Genomic DNA, 26,610 nt, shown 5'->3' on the forward strand with positions numbered 1-26,610 from the left:
TCATCGTTCAAGGTCAAAGGTCATATATATGGGGACATAGTGTTTCACAAACACATAACTTGTTCATACAGGTTTTTGCGCTAGTTTTTCCTGATTGGCCTGATAATTTTCCCATATGGGCAAAAAAATCGCTAATTGGTACCTTATCATACATTACTTAACAGGGAGAGATTTTGCTCCTTCAAGAATGCTCTCATTTCCATGGTGCCGTATTATACACCATTGAACAGGGAGAGAGTATTCAAGGATAAATCCATGCCCATTGGTATCTTATTATACACCATTTAACAGGGAGAGAGTATTTAAGGATATATTCATGTCCATTAGTATCTTATATACTCTACTTAACAGGGAGAGATTTGGCTCCTTTGAGTATGCCCCCTTCAGGACCCCTTACGACAAGAGTGATTCATACAAGCCCTTCGCTCTGAATGTCCCCACAAGCCCTGCAAAGTCTGTGTCATCGTCATCACCCCAGAAAATTCATACAGGTACGCAATCAAGCTACTTGCATGGGAAACCGAGGCCTATGATATTTAGAAGGCCATCTGCAATGTCCAAGACTGTCTCTGCGCTTCGAAACAAATACAGTGCCATTGTGACGTTGAAGAAATTGGACGCTAGTCCAGATAAAGCGAAAAGGTTCAAATTGTCTGATAGTCACAAAGAGGATGAAGATATTGATGTTGAAGACTCTAGTGAGATACTTGATCAAGCAAAGGAATCATTGGAAGATAAGAGCATGGATGTTGAAAGAGAAAGGGAAAGTTCAAACAAGGATGGATCACACCAAGTCAAGAACGCCAAAGAACAAAATGTGACAAGTAAGAATCCTGAAATTAGTATTGTTGATAAACTGGCCAACAAAATCAAAGCTCTGACTGAAATTGATAAAGAAGTTGCTGAAAATGGTGGTGATACTGATAAAAATGATAATGATGGAAATGACAGTTCAGAAACTAGTAAAATGAAAGAAGATAATCAAGAATATTGCTCAAAAAAGACAGGAAATGATGACCAAAACAGTGATGAAAAAGTTGGATTGGAGAAAAGGCTTGATATTGGACAAGAAAAAGAGTGTGTTGTGGAAAATGTATCAAAATCAGACAAAGAGCAGGATGAATGCAGTTTCCCAAAGAAAAATATTGATAAATCTAATATTGACATTTTGTCCGAAGCAGAAAAATCTAATGGGCAAGAAAGCCAATGCGAAGACTTAAGTATTATCCCTCCTTATAACCACTCCAAGGACACTTACAAAAAGAAATTGGAGTCTATGATAATGACGTGCAAGGAAAAACTTGGAGTGGAACAGATAAGTACAGATTCTGATAAAGATGACACTGAAGATGAGAACAATGAAGATGTAGAGCATGTTGATGATGAAAACTCTGAATCAGGGAGTGATGATGCTGATTACATAGAAGATGATACTGAAGAGTCAGATGAGGAAGGCAAAGAAGATGATGAACACAATAAAGCTGAAAACACTGACGATATTACGACCTCTGATAAAGAAGAGGCGGTAGATGAATCAAAACTTATTTGCAATACAACAGAGAAACGTATGGAAATTGATGTTGATGTTGTTGCTGAGAAACCTCAAGATGAGAACAGTTTTAGTGGAAATAAGGGACGTGAAACTAAAAATGAGACAGAAAAGGTGGATATGTTTAAGCCAAATCACAAAGGAGATGAATCTGTTGACATTGAAATGGAACTCACTGTTGAAGCAGATGCAAAAGAAAATGATAAATCTTTGCCCACAACTTCAGAAAAGCATGAACCAAGTGACCATACTGTTTCTAGAAAAAGACAGAGAAGCATTGAGAAATCAGAGAAAGAAGTTTCCGCCAACAAAGCTTCAGAAAATAGCAAAATTGATGATAATTTTGTGAAAAAGGCCAAAACAGTGGACAGTACCAAAAAGAAAACCCCTGAAACAGAGAGGAATCCACAGACTGATCTAAAAAAAATGGCTAAAATCTTTGATACAGAAAAGGTCAGAGACAATGAAACAGATGATTCTGATTCCGAAAGGTTGGTCATAGATCTTGAGAAAGAAACATCAGAGAAGCCAAAAACATCTGAAAACAAGAAAATATCTAATGACAAAACAGATAAAGATGTAAAAGGTAATGAAAAGCCTGCAGGGAAAGAGCCTTGCAAAGAGGCAAGCCATGGGGTACCTGTGATTAACACAGAGAAAATGACTCCAGTAAGACGGCAGTCTCTAACGTTGGAATGTGAGGGGCTGGAAATAGTCGGTCCGGAAAGGTATGTTTAAAAAAACTCATAGTATGTCAGTTTTCCCTTACACCTTGTTGAAATTGCTACAATTTAATATCACAATTATCAGAAATTGGTTTTGTTTATTTTTGCTCCTAGGTTGTTTTTTTATCATCTTGTATTTCACAATGAATACATACTTAAGTATTTTTTTATTCACAATGCCAAAATGATTATTAATTTTGCATTAAAAGGGCCTTTTCACAGATTTTGGCATTTTTTAAAATTATTCATTAAATGCTTTATATTGATAAATGTAAACATTGGATCGTAAAAGCTGCAGTAAAAAATCAAGAAAAAAATTAAAAAAAGGAAAAGAACATTGCCCGGAGCAGGTTTCGAACCAGTGACCCCTGGAGTCCTGCCAGAGACCTGAAGTAAAAACGCTCTAGCCTACTGAGCTATTCCGCCGAGTACACATCCTTGCCGTATTTTATACCTTATATAAGCAATCTTCGTAGTTGCACAAAATTTAACGACAAAAACAGAACTCTCCAAATTATTCAATCGTTTCGCGTTGCAACGCTTTATAATTTTTAGGTTTTAAAATCGTCAAAAGATGCATATAATGGCTATATTAGAGCATGGTTAATGATCAGTATTACTGTTTCCTCACAAATATCATAACTAAAACGAAAAATTACGAATCTGAAACAACTTTTTTCAATTTTGTCAATTTACCAAAGCGTGAAAAGATCCCTTTAAAAATCTTGTTAAAAAAGTTTATGTTAATGCTTATTGCCAATTATATTTTAGTATTAAGTTGTCATATTTTGAATAATTGATAAATTATATGCTTGATTTTTGCTGAAGATACTGTAACTATTCTCAAATTTACGTAATTATTCTTAAGTTTACTGATGCTCTTTAAGTTTTCAGACACTCATTTTAAGCAAACAAATTTCACATCTCATTTTTTGGACAGCCAGGTTTTTCTCTATAATACATTACTCGAATTATTTGGTCAGTTGAGTTTTATCAGAATTCTTCTTTTGTGCTTTACCGTAATTACTCTATGTTTTCGGACACGTAAAAATAATTATTTATTTTCGTGTCCGAAAACTTAGATATGAAAAATATTCACAAAATACAGGTGTCCGAAAACTAAGAGTCGAAAATTGAAGTGTCCGAAAATAGCGTCAATTGTATCAACGACTACCGGTAATAGCACGCGCTTGTAAAAATTCCATGCCACAAAGTATAAATAACAGTTATATATGTTTGCACTGCATTTTAAATTATTTTAAATGCTTCATTTATGTGACAGAAAATTACTACAAGGTTGTACTTTGACCAACGTGTTCAAAGATGAGCATGTGATGTACCGATACACGCTAGTATGAACCTGTAATTAACGCAATACAAAAGCAAACTATGAATTCTTTGTTTGTTCATTTCCGATATTTGTTGTCTAACACCTTCCATTGTTCGTGAAACTTGCAATAGGGTGCATCACACTTCGAAGCAATTAGTATTTGTCACAGTTATATTACTGAGATGGGGTTGTACCATTGCGGTAGATAATGGAACTGTTAATTGGCACTACCCCTGGTAATTGTCATAAAGCTTATGCTATCGGGCGAACACATTGTTTAATACCGGTTTACAAGGTTATTTACCCAATAACGCATATGTAATGGTCCGTTGCCCTCAGGCATGCACCTGCCATGTTTTATGATGTTAATCTGGTTGTAAAACCCCATGATCAAAGTGTCATTAGATATCGAAAACAGGACCCAAATTTGGTCAAATAACGCTGTAAAATATACTGTCCGAAAACTTTTTTTTTTTTTTTATTCAATATAATACATACAATGTATACATGTATATGATCATACAACATAGTGATTGTACAAAGCAATAAAGTTCAGACATGATATACAAGATATGCTAATATATATTTTTTTAGAGAGAAAAGAAAGGAACAACTGAGGAATAGTTATGAAAAATGATGAGTTGTATAAAGTCGGAAGAAAGCATACTGGACTTGTGTGTTTTGTTGTATATTCACAATGATCTTGTAAGATTGAAAAATAGAAATAAAAAAAATAAACAAAACTATTTTAGAAAGATAAACTAACATTAGAGTGAAATGTATATGTCCGAAAACTAAGAGACATTAATTATGGACGAAAACTCGTGTGTCCGAAAATTAAGAGTCACGAAAAATAATTATTTTTGCTTAAAAAGGGGATGTCCGAAAACTTAGAGTGTCCGAAAACATAGAGTAATTACGGTAATCTTTTGACACATCACACATGTGTTTTTACTACTACAAAATGTATATGACTGCCATAAAATCTGGTAGGCTAATCCTGGAAGTCAGTGTACCATAACATTGGCGTTATGTTGATGAATTGGCATGTATACCGGTTGAAGACAATGGTTTTACCTGGTGGCATTAATATTATGCAATTGAAATTATCATAGTACTAAAGTAAATGAACAGTTCACAATTTCATTTTTGTGTTATTTTCTGTATGATGTTGATAAGACCAAACTATTATTATACAATTGATTTTAAAAATTAATGTTTTATTATTTAATGCCATATAAAGACTTACTTATCAAATTACAATGCTCAAAACGTGTGTGTGTGAAAAATAGGCTGCAAATGTTTTGAAAATGTAAAAGACGAACTACAATCAACTTAATGATAATTGCCACATTTTATTTTAGTTTCATATTATAAAGTAAAGTCAACAGTGTTTCAAATGCTTTTCATCAGTTGATCTTACACACAAGAATATCAGAACATCAATGCAATCCGTACAATGCCAGATTGTTTCTAAATCATTTTCCGGTGTTTGTTTGTGTATCAAAATTTTTGGACAGGAAAAATATGTATTATTTCTGATGTTTATCATGTCTTAATAGTAGAAAAACTTTGAGTAATTACGGTATAACTTTTTATCCTCCTAGCAAATCGAAAGGGATTTACAAGGGTTCTGTCGATATAGCTCGGTAATATACATATTTAACAACACATGATTTCTACAACAGAGCCATACCTGACCCTAGGCCCCCTGTAAATGAAGCACAGGTTGCCAGTGGGATGGAAAAGCAGATTATGACCTCTGCGAAGGTCGCTGAGAAATTCTCACAGAAGGTAAAAACTGTGGTTTTTGTATGCTGACTAGGACATAAATGTAGTAAAATATCAGTGAGTTTAGTCAATCACTTTACTGGAATTATTTTAATGCCCCTCAAGGGGAATACAGTAATCACGTCCTATGGTCCATCACTCTGTCTGCCCTTCTATCTGTCATTCTGTCCTGCTTCTTGTATGGAGTGTAACTCGTGAAGTATTGGGGATTTGAATAATGATAGAGGGCAGTGAGGAAAATTAAAATTACAAGAACCATAACTGTCAAAAGGATTTGCAGAGTTATTGCCCTTGAGTCATTATTCTACAGAGCATAGCTCCTTTAGTATTGAAGATTAAAAATTTACATGAAATTTTGCTCATCGATGGAAGACATTGAGAGGAAATGCAACGTACAAGAAACATTACTCTCTTATCAGTATTTTTTAGTTATTGCCTTTTGCTTTTTATGCCCCCGGATCGAATGATCGGGGGCATATTGTTTTTGGCCTGTCTGTCTGTCATTCTGTCCCAAAACTTTATCCTTGGTTAAAGTTTTGCGATAACTTTTACAATATTGAAGATAGCAACTTGATATTTGGCATGCATGTGTTTCTCATGAAGCTGCACATTTTGAGTGGTGAAAGGTCAAGGTCAATGACATCCTTCAAGGTCAAAAGGCAAAAAATACAATCCAAGGGAAGTAATAAGCTTTAAAAGGGAGATAATTTCTAAACATGCCAAATGATATATTCAAATGTTATTTCAAAGCGGCGCAATAGGGAGCATTGTGTTTCTGACAAACACATCTCTTGTTTTTTATAGCCAATGTGGTGCTTAAGTAAGGAAGTAACACAACTTCATAAAATGGCACGACATTAAAGAAAAGTGCATGGTACAAGAACCATAACTATGGCATTATTATTTATAGAGTTATTGCCCTTAAGTGAATTTTAGTGTGCGGAGCATAACTCCTTTAGTATTAAAGTATACTGATAATGACCATTGTTAGGAAGTGCAGAGTGGAAGAACCACAACTCTTTTATCCATATTTTTAGAGTTATTGCCCTTTGCTGATTTTTAAAGTCTTTTTCTTGTGTGGGGCATAAAAGGATTAAATAAAAAACTAAATTCAAGCAAAGAGGGCATTAAAAGGAGGTGCAGTGTTCAAGACCCATAAATCTCATTTGGATTTAAAGAGTTATGACTCTTTATTAAATTTTCTTGTTCATAGCATGACATTTTTAGTATTGAAGGTATACACAATTTTACTTATCAGGGTTCGCCAAAATTTAAAAAATCTGTCAGCCATTCGGACTGACAGACTTGAAATTTTTGTCAGTCTGAATCAGTTTCTGTCAGTCCCACTGTCCGACTAAACTATAACAGCAAAACACAACAAAAGAGAGTACCTTTTTGATGTTTATTAGTTTTGATCACATTAAAATACAATAAAAACATGTCCAAAGTGGATATAATTAAACAATTATTATATTAATAATAAACCACATATAAACCAAAGGTATTCTTTTTAGACTTCTTTTTGTCAAACTGTTTTTTAGCCTGCACAGCTCTACAAATCCGTGTTCTTGAAAAGTTAGGGTGACATCCAATCAAGTTTGACTTAATTGCATACACCCATTCACACTACTTCGGATGACTTCAATTTCTGTTTATTAGCAGATTTCACAAGTTCTAAAACAACACCTATTGTTAACATATCTTCTCTTAGCTGAGGTGGTTGATTTCCAGGTTCAATTAAATGAATGTCTTTCACACCTATTTCTTGATAGAAAGGCCCATGATAATTACCACCATCCATTCTTGTTGTCTGAAATAACACAAAACATATTGCTACAAACTATCAACAACAAATCAAAACATAAATATCCCTATGTCCGAATTTTAAAATATCCGAAATATAGTACATCGGGTGAAAAATCTAATTTTGATTTCAGAAATTGTTGGTGTGTAAATTAAAATATATCCTTCCCAGAACAATATACTAATGAAACTATTTAACAGAAAAGCTCACAAATGCCTGTTGAAACAAGTTTTCATGCGGTTTTTGTTGTGGAGAAATTAAATGGAACAAATAAAATGGCGGACGCACTCAGTTGCTTTTTTTAACAAAGACCGTTGATTTTGAACTCGCATGTGATAGTCAATTCTAATCCAACTTTAAACATCAAAACATCAAAATGAAGGTAAGAAAAAAAGGACTTTGACAGAAGTTGAACAAAAAGTATTTACCTTCTATTAATCCAATAGCGTATTATACGCTTTGAGTGATCTTTTTGAAACCATTTTTCATCCGATTGTGTCGGTCAGTCGGACCGATTATCTGAAATCACTTGTCGATACTTGGAAAAATTTGCCGGTCAGGACCGGCGGACCGACGGTTTTGGCGAACCCTGACTTATATAGAAGGCATTGAGAAGAAGTGCACAGCATTTTAATGACGACTCTCATATCAGTATGTTGGAGTTATTGTCCTCCACCTAGTTTTATTTATGAGTCGCCTACCGGTTTCACAGGAGGAGACTAATGGTTTTGTCTCCATCCGTCCGTCACACTTTTCTGGATCCTGTGATAACTTAAAAAGTTCTTAATATTTTTTCATGAAACTTGGAACATGGATAGATGGCAATATGGACATTATGCACGTCATTTCATTTCCTTCCTACGTCAAAAATTCTGGTTTCTATTGCAACAAATAGACTAGAAATACTGCTGAAAATGGTGGTTTTTAGCTCCACTGGCCAAAGGCCAGCGGGGCGTATGTCATGGTCCTGTGTCCGTCGTGAGTGCGTCCGTGCTTGCGTGCGTGCGTAACCTTTTCCTTAAAACATCTAAACTACTGGTCCAATTCTGATGAAATTTCTCAGGAATGTTCCTGGGATGAACCTCTTTCAAATTTGTTCAAATTATGCCCCTGGGGTCAAATTTGACCCTGCCCTGGGGGTCACAAAAATGAAAATTTGCTTATATAAGGCCTATTTTGTTAAAACTTTCAAAATCTTCTCATCCATAACCATTGGGCCTATGGCTATCAAATTTGGTATGTAGAGACATCTAATAGTCCTCTACCAAATTTCTTCAAATTATGCCCCTGGGGTCAAATTTGACTCTGCCCCGGGGGTCACACAATTGAACATATGCTTATATAAGGCCTATTTTGTAAAAACTTTCAAAATTTTCTCGTCCATAAATATTGGGCCTAGGGCTATCAAATTTGGTATGTAGAGACATCTTATAGACCTCTACTCAATTTCTTCAAATTATGCCCCTGGGTTCAAATTTAACTCTGCCCCGGGGGTCACAAAATTGAACATATGCTTATATAAGGCCTATTTTGTGAAAACTTTCAAAATTTTCTCGTCCATAACCATTGAGCCTAGGGCTATCAAATTTAGTATGTAGAGACATCTAATAGTCCTCTACCAAATTTTTTCAAATTATGCCCCTGGGGTCAAATTTGACCCTGCCCCGGGGGTAACAAAATTGAACATATGCTTATATAAGGCCTATTTTGTGAAAACTTTCAAAACCTTCCTGTCCATGACCATTGGGCCTAGGTCTATCAAATTTGGTATGTAGAGACATCTAAAAGTCCTCTACCAAATTTCTTCAAATTATGCCCCTGGGGTCAAATTTGACCCTGCCCCGGGGTCACAAAATTGAACATATGCTTATATAAGGCCTATTTTGTGAAAACTTTAAAAAAATTCTCGTCCATAACCATTTGGCCTAGGGCTAATAAATTTGGTATGTAGAGACATCTAATGGTCCTCTACCAAATTTATTCAAATTATGCCCCTAGGGTCAAATTTGACCCTGCCCCGGGGATCACAAAATTTAACATATGCTTATATAGGGTCTATTTTGTGAAAACTTTTCCTGTCCATAACCATTGGGCCTAGGGCTACCAAATTTGGTATGTAGTGACATCTTATAGTCCTCTACCAAGTTTTTTCAAATTATGCCCCTTGGGTCAAGTTTGACCCTGCCCTGGGGGTCACAAAATTGAACATAATTATGCTTATATAAGGCCTATTTTTTGAAAACTTTTAAAATTTTCTTGTCCATAATTGTATGGCTGAGGGCTACCAAATTTGGTATGTAGTGACATGTAATAGTTCTCTTCTTAGTTTGTTCAAATTATGCCCCTGGGGTCAAATTTGAAACTGCCCCGGGGGTCACAAAATTGAATATAATTATGCTTATAAAGGTCTTATTTTTTGAAAACTGTAAAAATCGTCTTGTCCATAAACATTGGGTCTAGGGCTACCAAATTTGGTATGTAGTGACATCTTATAGTCCTCTACCAAGTTTGTTCACATTATGCCCCTGGGGTCAAGTTTGACCCTGCCCCGAGGGTCACAAAATTAAACATAATTATGCTTATATAAGGCCTATTTTGTGAAAACTTTAAAATCTCTTGTCCATAACAGTATGGCATTAGGCTACCAAATTTGGTATGTAGTGACATGTAATAGTTTTCTTTTTAGTTTGTTCAAATTATGCCCCTGGGGTCAAATTTGAAACTGTCCCGGGGGTCACAAAATTGAATATATGCTTATAAAGGGCTTATTTTGTGAAAACTTTAAATCGTCTTGTCCATAACCATTGGGTCTAGGGCTACCAAATTTGGTATGTAGTGACATCTAATAGTTCTCTACCAAGTTTGTTCAAATTATGCCCCTTGGGTCAAATTTGACCCTGCCCCAAGGGTCACAAAACTGAACATACGCTTATATGGGGCCTATTTTGTGAAGACTTTAAAAATCTTTCTGTCCATAACCGTTGGGCCTTGGGCTACCAAATTTGGTATGTAGTGACATCTAATAAACCTCTACCAAATTTTTTCAAATAATGCCTCTTGGGTCAACTTTGACCCTGCCCTGGGGGGTTGCAAAATTGAATCAACGCTTATAAAGCGCCTATTTTGTGAAATCTTTAAAAATCTTCTCGTCGAAAACAATTCAGACTATGGCTTCCAGATTTGGTATGCAGTAACATCTTATAGTCCTCTACCAAGTTTGTTCAAATTATGCCCTTTGGGTCAAATTTGACCCTGACCCGCGGGTCACAAAATTGAATATTATATACGCTTATATATTGCTTATTTTGTGAAAACTTAAAAAATATTCTTGTCCTTAACTCTAGGACCTAGGGCTACCATATTTTGTATGTACATGTAGTGAGATATAGTAGTCCTCTACAAAGTTTGCTCAAATTATGCCCCTGGGTTTAAATTTGACCAAGCCCAGGGGGTCACACAAGTGTACATGTGCTTAAATAGGGCCTATATTTAAGTATTTGCACATGCAGAGAATATTTGTTAGCAGTGGAGCGATACAGGGCCATCATGGCCCTCTTGTTCTGGATCCTGCGATAACTTTTAAAGTTCTTAATATTTTTTCCTGAAACTTGAAACATGGATAGATGGCAATATGGACATTATGCATGTCATTTCATTTCGTTCCGACGTCAAAAATTCTGGTTGCTATAGCAACAAATAGACTAGAAATACTGCTGAAAATGGTGGTTTTCTGGATCCTGCAATAACTTTTAAAGTTCTTGATATTTTTTCATATAACTTGAAAAATGGATAGATGGCAATATGGACATAATGCACGTCATCTCATTTTGTTCCTAAATAAAAAAAATTGGTCGCTATGGCAACAAATATATATATACAAAAATCTGGAATTTCTGACAATGGTGGAGCCGGTAGGGGACTTATATTGCTTGACAATAGTCTTGTTGTTTATTTCTTGTGTGGAGCGATACTGCAAGTATTTAAGGTAGGCAGACAAATCTTCATATAATTATTAATGGCTTTATGAGGAAATGGAAAATGCTGTAGCTAAGGACACTAACTCCCTGGTTTATTTGTTGCCCTTTGTTATTTTCTCATGTGCTAAGCATAAATAAATTAACCCTTTCCCACTCAGAAGCAAAGTAAAAACTGCTATGTGCAAACAGCATTAAACCAGAACAGCCTGCAAGTAACTCACAGTCTGTTTATGTTTTATGCTTTTTGCGGCTCATCAGTATCAAAGAGTTGGAAATGAAGCCTTAAAAACTTTAATCTAGTAAAAAATGGTCTTGAATTAAATTTAATTTTCTAAGGGACTACAATTGCGTCAAAATATGTATTTAAGTGGTACAGGGTTAAAGGAAATTAATAAGACTTCATAGTTTAGTCTAAACCTATTTATTTTAGCTCGATTGCATCGAAAGCCTAAGGCTTATATAAACGCTGTCCAGTCCGTTTCACGGGCCTAGAACTAGTACTTGGTGTCTGCGGGAGATCTAAAGAACGCTCCCACGATGGGGATCGAACCCGTGACCTCCTGGTTTATAGTTTGATCGAGAGTAATAGTACCCCTGCACTTTGTTTATTGTTTGTGCAGATCATAATTGCATACTATAATTCTGTGTGCAAAACATATGTGGACAAATATTGAATGGAATCAAATGAACCTTCATATATTGATACAGGAATAAAGGCCTGGAATTGCAAAGTAAAAGTAACAACTATTTCTTTAATATGTACACAGTTATTGCCCTTTGGGTTTGTTTTTTGCACACTGTAATTTAATTGAAATTTAAGATATTGGGATGAATCAGCATCAATTAAATGAGGACATTGTGCTGAAGCCCAGACATGCCAGAGTGCCAAAACATTCTCTTAAGTGTTGTTTGAATTTATTTTCTGTGTTTTATTGGGTATGAAGAGCCCTCATTGTTATTATAATGTGCAGATCATAACTCGAAATGTATGACAGGGATTAAAAGGAGATTTCATATTATGATAGAAGACTTTGAAAGAAGTGCAATTGAGTACATCTAGATTTCTATTCTTTATTTAATAAATAAAACTTATTGGTTTTTCTCAACTTTGAAGATCAAATCAAGGTCACACTTTTGGGTCAAAAGGATACTTAAGGGGCATTTGGAATTTAAAGTGACATCGCTGTTTCTAATGTAAAACAATAATGCTGATCTCAACACAAAGGGAGACTATTTGCATATTTAATTTTTGCAATTGCTTATATAACTATTTATTGTCTCCCTTCTCAGTGATAATACCACATGTTGTCAAACTATAAACAAATACCCAATACATTTAGTAGTATCATGTCATTATTGCCTTTTAGTCCATGCTGATGTGTGAAAGTATTTCCATAATGTCATTAAGTCAGAAAAGAACAGTATTTTTTTCCATGACCAAATGATTTTTTTTTACTCAGACCTTTTTCTGCCTATCCTACAGGTCCGATAGTCGGACCCATTCCCAATGCCAAATATGCACATTTTTTCCCAATTCTAAAAAAAAATTCCCTATTTCCGACCGAAATGACAGAAGCCAAAAAATGTGTTTCCCGGTAGGTAATGTGTTTTAAATAACTGTGTGCTGTGTTTAAGCGTGCCAATTAGAATACCCTGTAAAATGTTTTGTATCGAGTGTTCCATAATGCAATTTTCACGACCTCGACACTTCAGACAAATGAGGGCCAGTTGTAATTATGCAATTCTTAAGACACATTTTCGGTCTTGTTCGGTCAGAATTAGCTTTCAAATATTGGTGCTGGATTATTCAGAATTATCGGTAATGTACGCGGTATACAACAAGTGATAATCATGTGTACGTATTAATTATTACTGTCTTTCAAAAATGGTTGCCTTCAGACATTTGGCAACTTGAATTTTGAATAATAATATGTTGAACGCAGGTCCTTCAACTGTGAATATTCATAAACAAAATCCTAAATGACATATCCAGCTATGTATTTTATTTGAACTTCAAGCATAACACAAGTATGTATTTTTATCATAAAGATACTTACGCAAGCAGTGGACAATGACTGTTGCATGGAAAAAAGATTTTAATACATTTCTTAGCATTTTATGGCAATACCGATGTATGAAAACATTAGATTTAATATGAAAAATCAAGAAAAATAATTTCCCTAATAATGCTTTTGTCGGTGAAAATTCTTCCCAATTTGAAAGATTTCGCTACTCGAAAAATCCCAATTTTGCTTGGTACTTTTTCCCAAAATAGACAGAAAAAGGCTTGATTACTTCACCTATCCTCTTACAGGTCTAGGTAAAAATTTAGGTCATTTTCTGTGTTAAAGTACGGGTAGTTGAAGCTCTCAATATTTAATAAACATTCTTTCCCTAGGTATTGGAAAGAATAACTAGAGGTTTGATGAGTTGAAGCTCTCAATATCTAATAAACATTCTTTCCCTAGGTATTGGAAAGAATAATTAGAGGTTTGATGAGGAAAGAGATGCACCTTGGTATTTTATTATCTGTAACATACATCCTTGCATTCTCATTGTGGTCTCCAACATTCCTCCTTGCCAGACATATGATTTATTACATTAATGATTGCAAGTGTCATTACATCTGACATTCTTTCCTTCCAGTTTCGTTATCATAACATTCTTTCTTTCCAATTTTATCTCTAAAATTCTTTCTTTCTTTACAGACAAATGTAACATTACTGTTTGCCACTCACATTACAAATCTTACATTCTTTTGTTCCAATAAAATTATCTTTCTCAGTCAGGACTGCCCAGGCCAATCTGGGATGAGACTTGAAGCAAATGACTTACCGTAAGCTCAGTTTTTCCAGAACAAGGTTATAATAATTGCTACTATTCTCTTCTCAGTTACTGGAGAGCATACAGAATCTCTACCATTCTCTCCTCAGCTACTGTAGAGCATAGTCGGCCAGAGTTTTTTAATAAAATGATTTTCGGATTTTTTTCCAAAAAGTGTCCAGTAGGACGGGAAAAAAAAGAAAAAAAAAGATGGTGACCAAAAATGCACTATGCTAAAATGTTATGGTATGAAGTTCTTTGTATATTTCATGACCAAAATAATAAATGTCAATGAAATTCATTAAGTTCTAAACATTCTCATACAAATATTTAGCAATAAACACATTTATTAACACACCTGCATTTCATACGATTATAATTATAGTTGCATAATTTTCCGAAACAGTTTCTGTTACAAATGAAAATGCACAAACGCAAATATGTCTTTTGCAAGCAATTCCTTTTAAAACAAAATGAACAAGTCAATCTTCAAATTACAAAATCTTAATCTGTCATCCAATCCCCCATGTTACTGCCTAGGCACTTTAATATTCCTCTATTAAAACAACATCTTTTATATGTAATTCAAAAATGAAACACGCCAAGTGTTGCTTGAGTATTAACATAATATGGTTATGACATATGAGTTCAATTTAAATACATTGCACCTTGAAAAAAGTGGCTACAGTATGTCCTTCAATGTTACATTTTGATGAAGAACAGATCTTTTAAAAGTCACTATAAAAGTCAAATATACCACCTTGCCAAGACTATCAAAACAGATTTGTATTTTATCAATTATAAAGCAATTAACCCTTTGCATGCTTGGAAATTTGTGGTCTGCTAAAATGGCGTCAGCTGAATTGCTACAATTTAATATGATTTTCTTTGATTTTTTTTCAAAGAATACTATCAGAATAGCAAACGGTTTGGATCCTGATGAGACACCATGTTCTGTGGCGTCTCATCTGGATCCAAACTGTTTGCAAAGGCCTTCAAAATTCGGTTCTCACACTGAAAGGGTTAATATAAAAAATAAATAAAATCATTATTTTTGGTCAGCCTGCTAATTGCAATGACAGGTTTGCCAAATAATTAATATATTGCATACATTTGTATATTAAATTGTTAAATTTCTTAAATACTTTACATATGGTTTACCTGGCAGAGTGAAGGTAGCAGTAATTCCTCCTCATCGCCATTAGGATATCAAATGCATTTTCTTTTATAATACTACGATCCTGTGGGGTTTGGTACTTTAAAATAGCATGTATGCATCTCGCTCTCGACCAAAACATTCACTGGCATAGTTGGGTCACACTTAACCTTTTCTGTGTCAATCATTGACTTAGACGCTTCAAGTGAAGCGATTTCGTCGTGTTCGTTAACAACATGTTTGCGCACAACATCGCCAATTGTTTGGCCACTAGTGGCTTTGATAAATTGTTTTGTTGTTGTAGCATCCTGGTAAATAATAAGTCCAAACCAGTATAAAGTCATCGTGGTCTCGCCACCATTTTGCATGTTTTCAGTAAAAATGATTGATGTTACAAAAGCGCTTATGATACATTTAAATGCGATATCGGTAAACGCTTTAAATAAATTACTTCTCTAAAACCCGACACGCGTTTTGTGTCTAAAACCCGGCTTTTGGAACCCGAAAAAAAAAATCCGAGATTGAAATTATAATTCTTTTTTTTTTTTGGTTTCGTCAAAAATAAGAGTCGGCGGGTCCGAAAATCATTTTATTAAAAACCTCTTGCCTACAGAATAATCGCTTCTATTCTCTCCTCAGTTACTGGAGAGCATACAGAATAATCTCTACTATTCTCTTCTCAGTTACTGGAGAGCATACAGAATAATCTACTATTTTCTCCTCAGTTACTGGAGAGCATACAGAATAATCTCTACTATTCTCTCATCAGTTACTGGAGAGCATACAGAATAATCTCTACTATTCTCTTCTCAGTTACTGGAGAGCATACAGAATAATCTCTTCTATTCTCTCATTAGTTACTGGAGAGCATACAGAAGACTTTTGATGAAATGTGTGCGGAGGTACTGAAGGAGCAGACGTGTCAGGAGACAGTGGACACCCTGTACCACCAGCTGGAGCAGGCCAAACATGACTACAGCATCGAGATTACTGAGATGAGACACAACTTTCGTACGTTGGGGCATTTATTTTTAGCTCAGCCGATGGTTAGCTTTTGTTATCGCCTTTTGTGGGTAGTCTTTTGTGGGTTGTCAACATTTACATTGTTAATTCTCTAGAGGCCACAATTATTGTCCGATCTTCATGTAACATGGTAAAGATTATGTTCTTATGATATCTGGGCAGAGTTCAAAACTGGTTCACGTGAGTTTAAAAAACTAGGTCAAATTAAAGAGACACAACTTTTGTATGTTGGCCGAGTCATGCTCAGGAAGAACTTGGCTTAATGCATGTGCATAAAGTGTTGTCCCAGATAAGCGTGTGCAATCTGCACAGACAAGTCAGGGAAACCACTGTCCGCTTTTATTGTATTTTTTGTAGAAAGGAAGTCTTAGCAAACATGCATTTTAGTTAGAAAGTGTCATGCCAGATTAGACTGTTAAATCTAATATAGTTTGGCAACAATTCCAGTAAATATTATCATATGCAATTGTCAAACTCATGCAGTATTCTCAAACATATAATTTTTAGCTCATCTATTTTTTGAAAAAAAAATTATGAGCTATTTTCATCATCTTGGCGTTGGCATCGGCGTCCGGTTAAGTTTTGCGTTTAGGTCCACTTTTCTCAGAAAGTATCAATGCTATTGCATTCAAACTTGGTACACTTACTAACTATCATGAGGGGACTGGGCAGACAAAGTTAGATAACTCTGGCGTGCATTTTGACAGAATTATGTTCCTTTTTATGCTTAGAAAATTGAAAATTTTGGTTAAGTTTTGCGTTTAGGACCACTTTTCTCAGAAAGTATCAATGCTATGGCATTCAAACTTGGTACACTTACTTACTATCATGAGGGGACTGGGCAGGCAAAGTTAGATAACTCTGGCGTGCGTTTTGAAAGAATTATGTGCCCTTTTTATACTTAGAAAATTGAAAATTTGGTTAAGTTTTGTGTTTAGGTCCACTTTATTCCTACAGTATCAAAGCTATTGCTTTCATACTTGCAACACTTATTAACTATCATAAGGGGACTGGGCAGTCAAAGTAATGTAACTTTGACTGGCATTTTGACAGAATTATGTGCCCGTTTTATACCTGGAAAATTGAAAATTTGGTTAAGTTTTGTGTTTTGGTCCACTTTACCCCTAAAGTATCATAGATATTGCTTTCATACTTGGAAAACTCGCAAACTATCATAAGGGTACAGTAAAAGGACAAGTTGCATAACTCTGGTTGTCATTTTTACGGGATTATGGCCCTTTTTTGACTAAGTAACTTTGAATATATGGTTAAATTTTGTGTTTCGATCCACTTTACTTCTTAAGTATCAAGGCTATTGCTTTCAAACTTCAAATACTTTCATGCTATCATGAGGTTACTGTACCTGGCAAGTTGAATTTTACCTTGACCTTTGAATGACCTTGACTCTCAAGGTCAAATTATTAAATTTTGCTAAAATTGACATAACTTCTTTATTTATGATTAGATTTGATTGATACTTTGACAAAACTACTCTTACCTGACATACCACAATAGACTCCACCCAAACCATCCCCTGTGCCCTCCCCCCCCCCCCTCCCCCCCCCCTATTTTTATTTATATTTTTTTGAAGATCATCTCACAAATGACCACCACACCCTCACACTATACCACCCCACCCCACCCCCATTTTTTTTTTGAAACGGTTAAAAAACACAAATATTTTATGTTTGAAATACCGTCCAACCATCGCACCCAAGAATCCCCCCCTCCCCCCACCCCCCCCCACCCCCCCCCCCCCCTAATTTTTTTTTTTTTTTTTTAAATCATCTCACAAATTACCACCACACCCTCACACTTTATCCCCACCCCCCCCCCCCCCCCACCCCATCCCCCCATTTATTTTTTTTTTAACGGTTAAAAAACACACATATTTATTTTTATTATTTTATGTTTGAAATACCATCCAACCATCGCACCCAAAAATCCACCCCCCACCCGAATTTTTTTTTTGCATTTTTTTTGCATTTTTTTTCGCATTTTTGGAAGATAATGTAAAAAATTCAACACCCCCACACTATACACCCCTCTTCACTCCGCCCCTCCCTCCTTTGTGATTGAAAATGAGAGTCCCTTCACCTTTAAAAAGAAAATAAATGAGCGGTCTGCACCCGCAAGGCGGTGCTCTTGTTAATATCATATAATGTTATGGCAATTAAGAGCGTAAAAAGCTAGTTTTGGGACATCGATAGAGGTGAAAAATATGGGAAAGGGCTGATATTCAGTGGGTTTCAAAGAAGAAAAAAAAAATTGTACTGTTTGGTGTTGTAGAGCTGACTCTGTCAGAGATGAAGGCGTGCTGGGATGCAGAGAAAGACCAGGTTTCCAAGGCGATACGTTCTAAAATTGAGGCTGAGAAAGAGGCAGCTGTTGCAGAGGCAAAGAAGAAACAATGGGTAAATGGTGTAATAATGTTCAGTGCCCCAGATAATTATTTGGGTTAAAGGGTTTTCACCCATTGATTTTGAAAAAATAGGGTGATTTCGTTCTTGAAATAGGGTGAAATGAGTTATAAAAAAGCTGCTTGACGTCTGTTGAAGCTGCACGCTTGCATTAATTCAATAACACTGTAAACTATCATAATTAACTTTAATTAACTTTTGTTTTATAACTTTAATCCTTGAAACTGTCCATAATATAAACTGTTATCTTTAAAAAATCTGATGCTAAAAATTTTGCGATCGACTGATATTTAGGTGCAACAATGACGGATGTCTTTTGACCTCTCTATGACATTTTTATATCGCATCATAATAAAAACTCAAGTACAGACGCTTTACAAATACATGTACAATGAGCAACGGATTAAGTCAGATTGAAAACGCATTTATGTCGTCGTAAATAATTTGGTCAGACGCTTTATTTAGATATGAAATCTAGTCTGCAGAGCCTTTGAATAACTTTGACTGTTTTCTTGCTACATCATCTAGGCGCTTGCTGAATGAAAGCGTCGTCGCGTTACGATAAGCGTCGCCGGAAGCGTCGCCGCGTTACGATGATAATTCCAGAGAAAAAATACTGAAATACTGAAAATGAGCAAAGCATTTCAATCAAAGCTATTGTATCGTACGCATCAAATTTGAAGAATTTGCGTAATAGTCAAATTGGTTGCGTTTTCAATACGCACGATATTGTATTTCTTTGCGTTTGTAAACATTTTAATAGGGTGAAAGACGCAGATACGCAGCTTATCTGGGGCACTGATGTATTATCAGTACTTTAACGGTAGAACATTCTGTTAATATATTTTTGTTCAGTGCATAAATTACTTAGCAATTGTTTCAAATTTACACATAAATTTGCAAGATACTCAATACCAATTAGGTTTCTGTAGCAATTCATAAACTAGAAAAATGCAATATTATGTTTTTTGGAAACATAAATTTGTTTGCCAAAATATTAAATGCATTTAGTTTTCACTGTAACTTCTATACAATGATGTTTTCCAATTGTAACAAAAAGGTGATACTTCACATAAGCCATTGCTGCCTTGGCAATATTCCTTAAAGGAATGTAGTGAAACCTTGTCAACGTTTTATTGTTAGTTATCGTAAGATCACTTGTTCACTGACAGTGTGCGTACTGTGGCAAGGAGGCGATCTTCTACTGCTGCTGGAACACGAGCTACTGTGACTACCCCTGCCAGCAGAACCACTGGCCCCTCCACATGCACTCATGTCTGCAGACCAACAAGAACAAGATTGGGGAGGCAACCCCTGCCAGTGCAGTCAGCGCCTCTCAGGGTAAGAGATTTGCCTCCCTTGAAATCTTTATAATTAAGCCTTTTACTCTGGAAAAACGAGGCTGAATGCATTTGTATAAAGTGTCGTTCCCTGATTAGCCTGTGCAGGCCGCCTAAATTGGATTTCCATAAGAAGAGAATTTCTTCAAAAGAAAAATCACCTTTAAAGCAGAAAGTTTCTACCCTGTGGGGACTGCACAGGCTAATAGGAAACAACACTACACAAGCATTAAGTTCCTTTTTTCGCGGAGTGTGGCTATTTCTCTTGTATTGTTCTTTAAATATTTTAAGCAGCTGGACAAGACCAAGACCTTCACAGGTGAGACCCAACCAACCAATGCAGTTTCACTTGGGGTTGCAGATTCACATGCTTTGGATTTTGTGAATTTCCTGCACAGTTTATCCCTTTAATAAATAAAATTGTGATAAGAAAAAAAGACCTTGACAAAGGAGACAATCACTGGCAGTGCAGTGGCTTCTCTCACATATGGGATTCCCTCCATTATTTTATAATTGTGAACTAAAATACATTGATCCTAACACCACTATACTCAACTGAAACTGGAAACTGGGTTTTTCAAAACCTGGTTTGGATGGTCATTTAAAATTCTGTCAGAAAGCTAACATTAAAGATTTGTTATACATATTGTTTTTGCCCTGTCTGTCTGTTGGTCTGTCTGTCTGTTTGCGCCAACTTTAACATTTTGCAATAACTTTTGCTATATTGAAGATAGCAACTTCATATTTGGCATGCATGTGTATCTCATGAAGCTGCACATTTTGAGTGGTGAAAGGTCAAGGTCAAGGTCATCCTTCAAGGTCAGAGGTCAAATATATGTGGCCAAAATCGCTCATTTTATGAATACTTTTGCAATATTGAAGATAGCAACTTGATATTTGGCATGCATGTGTATCTCATGGAGCTGCACATTTTGAGTGGTGAAAGGTCAAGGTCATCCTTCAAGGTCAGAGGTCAATTATATGTGACCAAAATCACTCATTTTATGAATACTTTTGCAATATTGAAGATAGCAACTTGATATTTGGCATGCATGTGTATCTCATGGAGCTGCACATTTTGAGTGGTGAAAGGTCAAGGTCATCCTTCACAAGGTCAAGGTCATCCTACAATGTCAAACATCATATAGGGGGACATTGTGTTTCACAAACACATCTTGTTTTAAGTGAGTAACAACATTAAAGTATCCTGCAGTGACCTAATTCCGGTGTAATCAGAAAACATGTAACAGAAATAATCATTTTTGCAGTGTCAAAAATAAGTGACTGTTATATTCGATTCATATTGTTTCTATGGTAACTGATTGGCTTTCTTTTACAGGTGTAGTGTGTTCAGTTGCCTCACCGTCTCCCATGGCGACAGTGAGTGTTCCACACACAGCCCCCACTGTGGCAACTGTCTCTCAGAATGTAAGTGCATCTCTCAATGAGTTAAAAACTGGGAACCCAGTTTAATAGTGATTAACTGGTAAATTATTTGAAAAAGAAATTAGTGGTTCACAATAATCTTAATCAATACCTAATTATTTTAATACATGTATTCTCTTATATAATAGTTGTCTTAAGTGGTCAGTAATTTGATAGCATTTATGTAATTGATTAAATATTTTCCATTCATAAGATCATGTCTTTGGCTTTGTTTTTATGCCCCCGGTAGGGTGGCATAAAGCAGTTGAACTGTCCATCAGTCAGTATGTCAGTCCGTCCGTCCGTCCGAAAACTTTAACGGTCATAACTTTTTAAATATTGAACATGGCAACTTGATATTTGGCGTGCATGTGCATCTCATGGAGCTGCACATTTTGAGTGGTGAAGGTCAAGGTCATTATTCAAGGTCAAATGTCAAATATATGGCGTCTGTCCGTCCGTCCAAAAACTTAAACATTGGCCATAACTTTTTCAATATTGAAGGTAGCAACTTGATATTTGGCATGCATGTGTATCTCATGGAGCTGAACATTTTGAGTCGTAAAAAGTGAAGGTCAAGGTCATCCTTCAAGGTTAAATGTCAAATATATGGCGTCTGTCCATCCGAAAACTTTAACGTTGGCCATAAATTTTTCAATATTGAAGATAGCAACTTGATATTTTGCTTGCATGTGCATCTCACGGAGTTGCACATTTTGAGTGTTGAAAGGTGAAGGTCAAGGTCATCCTTGAAGGTCAAATGTCAAATATATGGCGTAAGTCCGTCCGAAAACTTTAACATTGGCCATAACCTTTTCAATATTGAAGATTGCAACTTGATATTTGGCATGCATATGTATCTCATGAAGCTGAACATTTTGAGTGGTGAAAGGTGAAGGTCATCCTTCAAGGTCAAATGTCAAATATATGGCGTATGTCCGTCCATCCGAAAACGTTTACATTGGCCATAACTTTTTCAATATTGAAGATCGCAACTTAATATTTGGCATGCATATGTATCTCTTGAGCTGAACATTTTGAGTGGTGAAAGGTGATGTTCAAGGTCATTCTTCAAGGTCAAATGTCAAATATATGGCGTCTGTCTGTCCGAAAACTTTAACATTGGCCATAACTTTTTCAATATTGAATATAGCAACTTGATATTTGGCATGCATGTTCATCTCATGGAGCTGCACATTTTGAGTGGTGAAAGGTCAAGGTCATCCTTCAAGGTCAAATTTTGCAATGTTGAAGATAGCAACTTGATATTTGGCATGCATGTGTATCTCATGGAGCTGAACATTTTGAATGGTGAAAGGTGAAGGTCAAGGTCATCCTTCAAGGTCAAATGTCAAACATATGGCGTCTGTCCGTCTGAAAACTTTAACATTGGCCATAACTTTTTCAATATTGAAGATAGCAACTTGATAGTTGGCATGCATGTGCATCTCATGGAGCTGCTCATTTTGAGTAGTGAAAGGTGAAGGTCATTCTTCAAGGTCAAAGGTCAAATTTTGCAATATTGAAGATAGCAACTCGATTTTTGGCATTCATGCCCATCTCATGGAGCTGCACATTTTGAGTGGTGAATGGTCAAGGTCATCCTTCAAGGTCAAAGTTAAATTTTGCAATATTGAAGATAGCAACTCAATATTTGGCATACATGCATATCTCATGGAACTGCACATTTTGAAAGGTGAAATGTCAAGGTCAAGGTCATCCTTCAAGGTCAAAGGTCAAATATATGGCTTCAAAGCGGCACAGTAGGGGGCATTGTGTTTTACAAACACAGCTCTTGTTTCAGTATTTTTAACCAGGTTTTCGGAAGGAAAAAAGTAATTATTAGATTGGTGATGTCGGCGGGCTGGCGGGCGGAACAAGCTTGTCCGGCCATAACTTTGTTGTTCATTGTCAGATTTTAAAATCATTTGGCACATTGTGGCTCAAAAGAATTACGTCGATATCTCCAAGGTCAAGGTCACAATTTGAGTTTGAAGGTCAAAAATGGCCATAAATGAGCTTGTCTGGGCCATGAATATGTCATTTATTGTGAGATTTTAAAATCATTTGGCACATTTGTTCACCATCATTAGACGGTGTGTCGCGCAAAAGAATCACATCGATATCTCCAAGGTCAAGGTCACAATTTGAGTTTGAAGGTCAAAAATGGCCATAAATGAGCTTGTCTGGGCCATTAATATGTCATTCATTGTGACGTTTTAAAATCATTTGGTACATTTGTTCACCATTATTGGACAGTGTGTGGCGCCAAAGAATTACGTCAATATCTCCATGGTCAAGGTCGACACAACTAAAAATAGATTGATTTTGAAACAACTATGTAACTATGAACAAACAATGCACATTTTGATTTTAAATTGTCTCTCTTTATCGGACTTTTTTTCTAATTGAAATCAAGGTCAATTTTACACAAGGGGGTTAACAATACACATTTTGAATTGTCTCCCTTTATCAGACTTTTTTTCAACTGAAAACCTGGTTTTGTGACAATATTGTCCCTTGTCTTCAATTTAGAGCAATAAAAAGTATTTGTTCACAGATCTTTGTATTTTTGAAAACAAAAATACCTACTAAATTTCCTGCTCTAAAGATCTAACCCTGGACTGGTAAAAGTAAACTTGGTACCACTTCTCCCCAGTCTTTTGCAGCGTGCTATATAGCAAAACACTTTGTCTGCTATACACATTTTTGCTAAATTATCAATAAAAAACCCAACTCTTTATAATTTTTACAATTTTGATTCATAATTATCATCACAGGAACACATTTTTATCATTTTTCTCAGTCATTAGTGTTATTTTGCTTGTTGCATATAATGTATACATTTTTTTATGAATCTTTGACAATTGTCATTTTTGCAAACTGTGAGCAAGTCCCTTGAATATCACGATATTATTACCCCCAAAAAACACTCATGAAATTCGTAGATATAAAACACAATTAAGTCACGTTCTGAGAAAACTGGGTTTAATGCATGTGCATAAAGTGTCGTCCCAGATTAGCCTGTGCTGTCTGCACAGGCTAATCAGGAACGACACTTTCCACCTTATTTGGATTTTTGTGTAGAAGAGACTTCCTTTAAACGAAAAATACCATAAAAACGGAAAGTGTCGGCCCTGATTAGACTGTGCAGACTGCACATACATTAAGCCCTGTTTTCTCAGAGCGCGACTCAATTCATGCTACAGGAGCCAGACCATCTGCGTCTGCTCCAGAACAACATCTCAGCTGCAATACAGCGGGAGGAGGAGAGGCGGGGGGAGTCAAGGTCAGCAGGGGTCAGCCCAAAGTACATCCCCATGGCAACACCCATCAACGTCATGCAGAATGTCAGACAGGTAAGTACATCCCCATGTCGACACCCCTGAATGTCATGCAGAATGTCAGATAAGTGTGTACATTTCAATGTCGACACACTTCAATGTCATGCAGAATGTCAGACAGGTATGTACATTCCCATGTGGACACCCATCAATGTAATACACAATGTCAGACAGGTAAGTACATCCCCATGTTGACACCCCTCAATGTCATGCAAAATGTCAGACAGGTAAGTTTATCCCCTTGTTGACACCCCTGTATGTCATGCATAATGACAGACAGGTAAGTACATCACCATGTCAACATCCTTCAGTCATGCAGAATGTCAGACAGGTAAGTACAGCCCCATGTGGGCACCCATCAATGTCATGTAGAATGTCATGCAGGTAAGTACAGCCCCATGTGAACACCCATCCATGTCATGCAGAATGATAGACAGGTAAGTTCATCCCCATGCCAACACCCCTCAACATCATACAGAATGTCAGACAGGTAAGTACATCCCCATGCTTACACCCATCAACGTCATGCAGAATGTCAGACAGGTAAGTACATCCCCATGTCAACACCCATCAATGTCATGCAGAATGTCAGGCAGGTAAGTACATCACCATGTCAACACCCTTCAGTCATGCAAAATGTCAGGCAGGTAGGTACAGCCCCATGTGGGCACCCATCAATATCATGCAGAATGTCAGACAGGTAAATTAATCCCCATGTCAACACCCCTCAACATCATACAGAATGTCAGACACGTAAGTACATCACCCTGTCAACACCCTTCAGTCAATCATAATGTCAGACAGGTAAGTACATCCCCATGCTAACACCTATCATTGTCATGCAGGATGTCACACAGGTAAGTACATCCCCATGCTAACACCTATCAATGTCATGCAGAACGTCATACAGGTAAGTTCATCCCTATGTCAAAACCCATCAATGTCCAGGGGGTTTTTTTACTAAGAGAGTGACGCCGATAATCGGCGTCTTCCCCTACCAGAATTTTTCCCCTAAAACTACCATTTCCCCTCCAAAAATATAATTTTTCACCCAAATATAATATTTTACCCTCAAAGAAATGTTTTTTTCTTTCTTTTGGGAAGTCGACACTTATCCTATTTGTACCATGTACAACGATCTCGCTCTCTCTCTCTCCCGACGAACACTCAAATCTGGGAATCCCAGTGATTCTATATATAGCTCTTAAATTACGTCATGGAAACCGGGCAACTAATCATATAAATCATGTGACTATTTTACTGGATTCCGGTCTTGCGCGAGAAGGGTGATTCGTCAATTAATTACCGGAAACCAGTCGAGTTTTCATCCGGGTTATGTGAAAGCCAAGATGGGTATAAACGTTAAAACAGAAAAAAAGTCTCACAATTGGCGTAAATACACGAACAAAATAAAACATTCGGACTCGAAAAATATTAATTGCGTTGACGCATTTTTTAAGAATGAATCATCAAAAACCGTTGAAACCCAGCAGGACTCGGAGGTACATGTAATCAACATCGATTAATACTGTCGGATTATTGTGAAAGTGAAAGTAGACAAACGGCAACTGCCGCACCTTTCCCTTCCAATACTGTAGCAGATCTAGATCATCAACCCATTCATCATGAAATTGAAATCACAATATTGAAATCGTTGCCCGGCCCCATTTGAAAAAAATTCCCATTATTAGATCTACCCCTGCAACTTTATTTAGGACTTTGACTTTAATATCATACTTGTTCATGTGTTTAAGAACAAAAAGGTCAGAGACATGTCTCTTTTTCTAAAAAAAACCCTGAAGTCTGTAGGCGAGTTATAGACATTGAAATGAACTTTTTTTATTTTTTCCCCAAATATGTCTTTTTCGCGCTCGCTTTTACCCAGCGTCCAGCGTCTTCCCCT

The 26,610-nt window shown here is 36.2% G+C and overlaps 1 protein-coding gene across 6 annotated transcripts in view; it reads left to right on the top strand.

The window, feature by feature from the left end:
- The window catches only part of LOC127857151 (protein kinase C-binding protein 1-like), a 92,360-nt gene that overhangs the window by 57,653 nt on the left and 8,097 nt on the right, over window positions 1-26,610 (top strand). For 4 of the 6 annotated variants that reach the window (XM_052393541.1, XM_052393542.1, XM_052393538.1 and 1 more), the window contains exons 14-20: window positions 352-2,277; window positions 5,293-5,398; window positions 16,013-16,166; window positions 18,468-18,592; window positions 19,771-19,939; window positions 21,278-21,366; window positions 24,573-24,722. In XM_052393541.1, coding sequence (XP_052249501.1) covers window positions 352-2,277; window positions 5,293-5,398; window positions 16,013-16,166; window positions 18,468-18,592; window positions 19,771-19,939; window positions 21,278-21,366; window positions 24,573-24,722 — 2,719 coding nt within the window. The remainder of the gene's footprint in view (window positions 1-351; window positions 2,278-5,292; window positions 5,399-16,012; window positions 16,167-18,467; window positions 18,593-19,770; window positions 19,940-21,277; window positions 21,367-24,572; window positions 24,723-26,610) is intronic. The other 2 variants (XM_052393540.1, XM_052393543.1) reach the window with 2 other exon arrangements.

Source organism: Dreissena polymorpha, chromosome 14 (genome assembly GCF_020536995.1).
Source record: "Dreissena polymorpha isolate Duluth1 chromosome 14, UMN_Dpol_1.0, whole genome shotgun sequence".
Taxonomy (NCBI): Eukaryota; Metazoa; Mollusca; class Bivalvia; order Myida; family Dreissenidae; genus Dreissena; species Dreissena polymorpha.